The following is a 9,523-nucleotide window of genomic DNA, read 5'->3' as shown; positions in this document are numbered from 1 at the left end:
GATTTTGGTGCGAATGTGGATGTTTTGTATTATTGTATTGATTATCAATTATTGATATATGAATCGCATTCGCAAACATGCTCATCTATCAAGGCCAGTGGCGGCGCCAGGGGGGTGGGGGCATGGGGAGGGGCAAAGTGAATTTGGGTTTTTTTAACCTTAAAAGTGGGGGCGGGGCAAGAAAAAGATTGGGGGTGGGAAATGCCCCCTGTAGTGTCGCCACTGATCAAGGCACAGTTTGCTGGAGACTTCTGGGATACTGTTTTTTGGAATACTCAATCTCCTCCAATGATGACATTTTGTGGGAGACCAACCGCAGGTTTCCTGGAGACCTCCGGGTAAATGGGGCATAGTAACCCAGAAGTATCCTGCTATCGGGAGATTTGGGGTACTTCACAAGATAGTCTAAAAAGTTTTCGGGAGGTCTCCCGAAACCCTCCGGGAGATCTCCGGCAACCTTTCTTTTTCTAGCCTATTGCCTTGTAGTTTAGGCCAAACTTAAAAGAGGCCATATGATAGTGAAAGTAATATTTAGTGGAAAAAAATACGGATGTAGTACGTTTCGTCCAAAACGTTTTGTCCAAATACATTTTGTCCAAATACATTTTGTCCAATATTATTTTGTCCAAATACACTTTGCTCAAATATATTTTATCCAAAGTTACGCGTGTTTTGTCCAATTGTTATTTTGTCCCACCCATATTTTGTAGAATGACATTTTGTCTAAAGTGGTTTGGTCCAATTTATATTTTGTCCTACTTATATTTTGTCCAAACACATTTTGTCCAAGTGTTGTTGTTCAATTAAACATCGTCCAAAAGTAAGTTACCGATATGATACAGTAATAGTTTCGATGTATAAACGTGGTCTCTGAACTTAATATTAATATTGGGATCTTATTGGGATCTTATCAACTTGCCGACGTCAGATCAACAACAGCCCCAGTCTAGTCCTTCAAGAATGACCCGCGGCTATGCGGGGGGGGGGGCTCGGCGAAGCCGAACAACGAGGCCGAAGGCCGAGTAGCGATTTAAACTTCTCAAGCCGAGAGTCATTCTTGAAGGACTACCCCAGTCATATGCGGGCCACACTTGTTTAGGGGATGTGATAAAACTTAGTCATGTGCACACTATCAAATCTGTCTTTGCTAGAATTTACCAAGTACAAAGTCCATGTTTATCACAAAATACGTAACATCAAATTACAATGACATGAACAGTCCAGAAGCTTTATCAAAACATTTATAATAAATATTTATTCAGCAGCATAATATAAACCATCCATTTTACATTACTTAAGGCAATTTTTAAGGCATTATTTCAGGTATACAATGTCCCGTACAATGTACAATTTATTTCGGTTTCAAAGCATAGGGCCAAACGCCACTTTGCTTCATACAGGGTGAGTCAAAAAAGTGCAATAGAGAAAAGAATCCATTTTATTTAAGAACCGATTTGAACCTTTTAGGTTTTAAAACATTCTATAAGTGATATATCAACTAGTGACCTTTTGTGAAAAAACCAAGGAATTAGCATTTACCGTTTTGTTTTTATGACCCATTTTATAGCGATACCCAATTTGAATGTTTGTCCAAGAAACGTCTAAAATTTGAACGTCAGCCCACTCTGTGTAAGGTAGATTTGGAACAACTGCTATTTTCTTAACCTCATTGGCATTGAAATAAAATGGAGCACCCAAATTGTTATTGTCCTTGGTCTTGTTTAAGGAAAAGAAACATTATTTGTTGTTATTTTCATTTTACCTTTACTTTAAAGATGTTTATTCTCTATCAAAAACATACATATTTGTAGGCGGATTTTTTCAAATGTCGAAATGAAATGCGCGCAAATTGAAGTGGAGTGAATTACAAAATATTCAGTAGTTGGACATAATAGGGATTTAAAAAACTGGAGTTGGAGTCGAGTGAGGTATGAAGTACTTATAAGTGATGTTAGAAAGTTTGTTTGAACAGAAAAAAGAAATTGAAATAACGCTAAAATCAACCTTATTAAGGTAAAGTCAGTTTCAGAGCTGGTGACTTTATCGTGCATTATGTGCTCTCATTCAAAATACATGGTACCTCGTGGACAAATAATGAAATTGGGTATCGTAGCAAAAGGACTCATACAAATTAAACGGTAGATGTGATTGACTTTATTTTTTCACAACAGGTGAATATTGAGTGTGGCATTTATATAAACTTTCAATAATTGGAAAGGTCAACGTGATGCTTACACAATTATCGATTCTTTGCTCTATTGCACTTTTTTGACTCACCCTGTATAATTATGCACCTGGGGTGTGTTTCACTGACAGTTACAACACATCGTAAGTATCAAAATTCATTGCAAGTTACGATGTATTGTAAATTCCATTTCACTAGCAGCATGTTCATTGTGAATATACCGTAAAACCTCGTCTCCACGCATATAGAGTGTGTTAGATGAAAGCTAATTAATCCAGACGCCATCCATCGACGACAAAATTATAATGTTGTAGAATTTGAGCAAATTAATTAACCGATATAGGCTATGCATTATACAAACAAGTACTACAAACAAGTATTCTGTAAATCAATGAAGGCACAATGCTAGTTTTTTAAAAAGCGCAGAGATTTATAGTGCGCTACGCACAGGCACAACGCCTAGACGTCGATCCACAAGCCTCAGCACACTTTACAGGTTGTCGCTGACCACTACGGTCCCACATCATTCCATAAACCATTCATACTGCAGTTACTGTCCGTTTTCCTATACACAATACACAGAGTTCTCACAATTGACGCGTGACCTCCACATGTAGTGTACGTTAGAAGGATAGGCAATTGCCTAGTTAACGTCACTGTGCGAAATATAACCGGCCAATATTTAAAGTATTCTCTGAAATTCTAGAAAATATAGTTTTGTAACATGTCCTAAATTTTTAGCTAATTTAGGTGTTTGGATATAGTCGCACTTTGGTGGTTTAGGAAGGATATGATTGAGCTAACTTGACTGCTTTTAATGTGTTATAATCAATGGAATGCAATGTGCTAGTTCCCTTGTTCGAGAATGTTTTGTGTACAAATCAATAGAGCATGCAATTAGGCAAACTGCAACTTTTGAATTTGCATCTTCCTTCGATTTTTTTATCATCATGTCTTCATTTCTTGAACGATTTTAACTAAATGCGGTCTTAAATCCGACTAAAAATGAATTATTGGCTGCTGGTTCCAATTATGACATAGCTGTCTTTGTTGAGGATATACAGGGGTGAACATAACTGGTACACTGTATGTCATATATGCGATGTTTACTACAGCGCTGCAATATTTTTGGTTTTGGTCCTCGTAAAAATGTCATCCTGAAGAAAATGGTGACGGTTCCGCTATCCCTTGCAACATCCTCTCCAAACTAAACATTTTAAATCGAATTGATTCGTACCGCCATTCTTCCCCACCTTCGTATAAAATTGCAATATTTGGTGAGTTGACTCCAGCATCCGAGTCCCAGGTCTCAAAATAAGCTAAGTCTGAGTAGGCACTAACATTTGCGTGGATAACCCATGGCTTGCTCCACGTTCGGCAGCCATCTTTGCTGATTTTCACCGCCATGTTTCGTCTGAAACTCGATGATGGGTTAGAGAATACAACCCATGTGTTGGATGGCGAGAGTGGCTCTGGTGCTTTAAAACCTATCATGCTGGCCTGTATCAATATAAACATGGATGATAAGATTAATTAGCACAGACTCTTTCAATTAAATTAAAATAAATTCAAGCGCTATATCATTTTTACAACTTCAAAAATACATGATAATGCTAAAATTGTTTGCTACTACTTTTATTTACAAACTGAATTTATTTGCATGGTGAATTACTCAAATTAATCATGTGATGTAAGAAGTATATAGTTTAAAATGAACGAAAATAAAAGACATGAAAAGACCATATTTGTCGAGTCTGAGTGCGAGACTTTGAAAAAAGGACTCGCGCAGACTCGAGTCCAAGTCCTTCAACACTGATAACAAGCAACGAGGCCTCAACGGATTCGGAGTCATAGTCTGGTGAGGTCAGGTGTGTCTCATGACCACAGCAGTTTTGAAGAAATCAGAGCCACACTCTTTAAAATAAGAAACAACGATTCAATGGGCATGCTGTGGAATTGAACTTGTCCAACTCGAGGTGCTGCACCTGCTGATTTGTCTTCAAATTTCAAATTTAATAAAAAATACTTCAAATACCACAACATATGTGACCCAATTTAGTCCACTCATGCGATATAGCCAGAAATACATGTAGGTTAGGCTTATATAGTTAGCCATAGTTAGACTATGAGCATGCAAAATGTTTCAACTTCAAATAAACTTGATAATAACTTGATAATAAGAACTTGGGTTTATGACTGCGTATTTCTTTCTGGTTTGACCTTCATTAGAGTACTGTAGTGCAGTATTGGACCCATACACATCAGAGCTGATAAATAAGCTATAGGCTGTCCAACGCTAATATGTCCGTTTTGTACTAAATAAATAAGAACGGCAGAGTAGTGTCACCAAGATGTTGCAGAACTTAGACTGGCAAACCCTTACCACCAGGAGAAAAACACCAGAATATTGGTTTCAGAAAGCCTGCCATGGTCACCTCGCCATCCGGTTGAAAGCCTACTGCACCCGGTAACTTGTCCTACCAGAGAGTCACACAACAAATCGTTTATAATATTCATTCATACCAAGAACTGCCACTGAGTGGATCCTGCAAAATCACTAAGATCCAAAAGCCTAAAGTCAGCTGAAACAGCACTTCATCTAGCACACTAGAAATAACACACACACACACACCACCATCCACGTTTCTGTTCGTCTTTCCCCACTAAGAAGACCTTAAAATCTATAATGCTAAAATAAAATCTTCCACAAATCACTACACCTTTTAAAAAATACTATTCCCGGAAAATTAAGAAAAAGTAGATGTAAATACATGTTTCACTTTTGGAACTTGCGTTTAGGCATGCAATATATATTTTTATCTTTGTCAAGGTATTTTCACACGAATTTTCATAAGAAACTGCGGACTTCAACTATGTGGATTATAGCATTCATATCAAGTGTTACTTTTTTCAGATAAAAAATGTTGCACCAAACAGTCACCATATGGTGCTCTGTATTATTCTGCTATTTTGACCAGGTTTAACCAGAACTGCTCATGGAGTATTTTACATCCCTTATAAAAATAATGAATTGGTTACCTCTGCTAATTTCAATGATCTGTTGGTTTTAAACACAAAAAGACACTTTACATTGAGGGACTAGTTGGTCTTATACGTTGACAATCTTTTTAAACATTTCTTCTATTTAAAATAAGTGACAAAATTTATAGAGAAGTATCATTCCAACGATATGGGATTAGATGACAAAGAGTAACCTTCTTTTTATGTTATTCTTTTCCCAAGATTGATTTATTTTCAGTACCATTATTGAATATTATATTTTAATTCAGCGATCAGTGCAGCAACATATGATTATGACAAGACATTCATCTTCTTGGATCAAAGTTGTGGTAGACGATTTTTTTAATAATTCCTCTGTTGTATCATCAACCAATTAACTTTTTAGCAGTAAACTATTTCCTTGTCATTTACTTTCAGGATAAACAATGCCACTATTCCGGTCCCTTTTGAGTACAATACCTATCTGATATTGTCTGTAATTATTCCAGTTCGACAAAGGGTGTAGAAATAATTTAAATTTTGAAAAAATATGACTTAAGCCTGAGTGGACTGGATCAGGCTGTTCAAAAGATTGTTGTAGATGTGTATTGTTTTGAATTGATTTGCAAGAAGTCATTGCAATAGCCTGTGCTACAAACACTAACTGATTGATCACTGATCGATAATGCCGCTTTTAGATTCATAGCTTGAGTATTAAATCTCTGGCACATTTTATGATAAATAAAGTCTCTGCACATGTAACTATAATTGCCTTGTATGTCAAAGAGGAACTATTAATTAGTCATTGCCTCCATGGGGATGATTGGGAATTTTGTGGTTGGACATTCACAATAGAATTCTTACATTTGATATGTTTAGCATATGAATATCACGCAAGTGTAAACAAATTAGAATTGTTTATGAATTGCTAAGAAGTGAAGGAAAAGTCATTCAAAATGTCATTTAGTATTTTTGAAATGAAAAATTTGGCAAAAAAAGAAGAAAACAGCAGTATTGACGAAGTTGAAGCCCCATTCAAATACATGTAGCTAGCTAATTTATACTGTCAGTATATAAATTACAGATTCATGTAAATTACTTATTTTTGTCTTAAATACGCGGATTTCAGCTAAACCACTCGCAGGCTATGTTAACACATTCATGACAATGACAGAGGTACCAAAATCTGAATTTTGATTATTTTTTAAGATCATCCGCATGAGCAAACATACATTTGATATGTTTAGCATATGAATATCACGCAAGTGTAAACAAATTAGAATTGTTTATGAATTGCTAAGAAGTGAAGGAAAAGTCATTCAAATTGTCATTTAGTATTTTTGAAATGAAAAATTTGGCAACAAACGAAGAAAACAGCAGTATTGACGAAGTTGAAGCCCCATTCAAATACATGTAGCTAGCTAATTTATACTGTCAGTATATAAATTACAGATTCATGTAAATTACTTATTTTTGTCTTAAATACGCGGATTTCAGCTAAACCACTCGCAGGCTATGTTAACACATTCATGACAATGACAGAGGTACCAAAATCTGAATTTTGATTATTTTTTAAGATCATCCGCATGAGCAAAATCAGTGAATGGGCCTTTAAGGAATCGGATAGCAACGTTTGCACAGTATTTTTGTCCGGGATTTTTGTGGGACTTGAGACCACATCAGACATATCGAATTGCATTGTGAATATGAGAAATGGGCGTCCTTCTAAATAATGTCAAATGATTTAAAATCTTCTCCGTAGTCCACTTGCCAATTGTGCACAGCCCTACACTGGCTATTACAATACATGCATAAGACTCTGATTTGTATTAGTTTGTGTACAATCATGACAATTGATCTTTTCAGTCACCGTACTTCCTCTATATTTGTTAGCTTCCCAAGTGGACTAATTACTTTGGATTGCGGTTTACATGCACTGTTGTCTATGGATGAGATTGATAAATTTCTGACTTACTAAAATTGGCCATGATGTAATGTATCTGTAAATGGATCTGGCTTATGATTAGGCGCCCAGATCTCGTTATGGTTAAAATCCTCATACACATACAACTATCCCTATCGGTTGAATCTGTAGTGCTTTGTGTTTGCTGTTGGGGCGAAAGTTAAACTCTCACATTGTGTTTACCGCGTCTTGTACTTCCATGCTTAGGGTCCTTTCATCTTTTCTGTTTCTGTTTCGGTTTCCGGTTTCGGTTTCGGATCTCATTGTTATTTTGAAGTGTTAGCATGGTACGTGTGAACAATCCTTTTATTCTAGTCTTTTGTTGACTACAGAAAAGTTGAACGAAGATAACTTCTGTTTCGGTTTCGGGAGTTATGTTAATTTCTGACATGAAAAACGTGAGATGAGAGGCTTGATGCTAATCTAGACAAAAGAAGTGTCTAAATTTTACGGTCGTATATTCGCGATAAAGTGTACGGCTTCAATTGACTTGCGTTGGGTGTATAGGTACTCCAGCCTAAGCGGGAGTATCTCCTGAAAATAACCCAGCGTCGAAATATACATTAACATGATTAATATAAATTAATCAATAGTAATCAGTGTTGCCAAGAATTACGTATACTTGTTCGACGTGCAATCGCGCAAAAATCGGTCATGCATATTATGCTTATGTAGCGATTAAATGGGGAATTATTTTCGTCCCAAATACACCTTAAAACTTGGTAATTTGTAACACACAAGTGACCAGAGAAGTGCGTTGAAGTGAAACTAAGAGGATTTCTTTCATTGGAATTGGTAATCTGATAATTGCTTCAGGCAGAATTGCCAGACTCAAATCTATTTTAAATGTATATTATTTGAGAGAGTGATCTGGTGGAGGGGAGGAGAGGGGAGGAGAGGGGAGGAGAGGGGGGAGAGGAGAGGGGAGGGGAGGGGAGGAGAGGAGGGGAGAGGGAGGAGAGGGGAGGAGAGGGGAGGAGAGGGGGGAGAGGGGAGGAGAGGGAGGAGAGGGGAGGAGGAGGGGAGGGAGGGGAGGAGAGGGGAGGGAGGGGAGGAGAGGGAGGAGAGGGGAGGAGAGGGGAGGAGAGGGGAGGAGAGGGGAGGAGAGGGGAGGAGAGGGGAGGAGAGGGGAGGAGAGGGGAGGAGAGGGGAGGAGAGGGGGGGAGAGGAGAGGAGAGGAGCGGGAGAGGAGAGGAGCCTGAGGAGAGGAGGAGAGGAGAGGAGAGGAGAGAGAGGAGAGGAGGAGAGGAGAGGAGAGGAGAGGAGAGGAGAGGAGAGGAGAGGAGAGGGGAGGGGAGGGGGGAGGGGAGTGATGAGATGATGAGTTTATTTAAATTTGTCCATGTTGATGATAGGCAAACTGCTAAAGTTTTCCAATTGCGTAGCAGGGTAAAATTAGCAATAAACAGATGAATTCAGAAAGCCCAAAGATTACCAACATCGAAGGCCTATCGGTATTAGAGGACATTAAAGCGAAAGGGGCGCTAGACCACTAAAAACACCGGTCTTCCACACACAGTGGGTGTCCCATAATCTCGTCTTATCCATCCTTGTTTATTAACCAGGTATCTACCTCTATTGAAATAAGCTGATTGGTACTTCAAACTTAACAATGAATTCAAGGAACAGATCAATTCACACAATCCCTTGCGTTTTCGTTTCTGAACAATAGAGCTCCCGAAACAGAAAATATGAAACGAGAGTTAGTGCTGCTACATTGGATTGATAAACAAGACATATACAATATAAGTATGATTGGCAGTATGTGTTAGGGACAAAGTCCTGCTAAAAATCCAAAGTACATAGTCGATTTTTCCACGGGCTTTCGCGATCAATAAACTGGTAGATTCTAAAATCAGATTTGTTCAGTATTGAAGTCAGCCATTACAATTAAATACCATTAAGATATGTTGCATTCAATAATATGGGACTATGCATAATTTACCTCTAACTGTTACTAATCATATAAACATCAGTATAATATCGAGTTCAACATAATGCGTTCATCATGATTAATAACATATTTTGATTTATCTAAAATCGACTATGGCATAGTCTAACATTTCTTTGATGTTTTCATGAAAAGAATCGATATCTTCAATACAAAACGGGAAAATTTTCATATGATGGACGGTTTTTCATCCCAGCTACATACATTTTAAGTACATATTATTTATACAATTAAATTCAAGGACTGTTGAATCAAAATTATTTGATATCATCAGGACATTCCTCGTATTCAAAATGCAATTCGACTGCCCGTTTGAAGGGATCGAGGTATGACATTGATGCTTCCCTACCTATAAGGTTAAATGGAAGTTCACACAAAGGAATAGCGTGGAAATGAGAAGCAAACTTATACTTATACCTTTAGC

The 9,523-nt window shown here is 37.6% G+C and overlaps 1 protein-coding gene and 1 long non-coding RNA gene across 2 annotated transcripts in view; both read right to left on the bottom strand.

Annotated features, from left to right (window-relative positions):
* Positions 1-1,228: 1,228 nt before the first annotated feature.
* Positions 1,229-2,548, bottom strand: LOC140138734 (uncharacterized). Its single transcript, XR_011857053.1, has 2 exons — positions 1,737-2,548; positions 1,229-1,665 (listed from the first exon to the last, which is right to left on the bottom strand). It is a non-coding gene; the product is annotated as an uncharacterized lncRNA (long non-coding RNA).
* A 762-nt stretch (positions 2,549-3,310) lies between these two features.
* Positions 3,311-9,523, bottom strand: part of LOC140138721 (sialidase-3-like) — a 35,731-nt gene continuing 29,518 nt past the window's right edge. Inside the window, exon 10 of the mRNA XM_072160475.1 lies at positions 3,311-3,685. Coding sequence (XP_072016576.1) covers positions 3,338-3,685 — 348 coding nt within the window. The 3' untranslated portion in view covers positions 3,311-3,337. The remainder of the gene's footprint in view (positions 3,686-9,523) is intronic.

Source organism: Amphiura filiformis, chromosome 18 (assembly GCF_039555335.1).
Source record: "Amphiura filiformis chromosome 18, Afil_fr2py, whole genome shotgun sequence".
Taxonomy (NCBI): domain Eukaryota; kingdom Metazoa; phylum Echinodermata; class Ophiuroidea; order Amphilepidida; family Amphiuridae; genus Amphiura; species Amphiura filiformis.
Note: the sequence above shows the minus strand (reverse complement) of the source record. Positions and strands in the feature narration are given on the sequence as shown.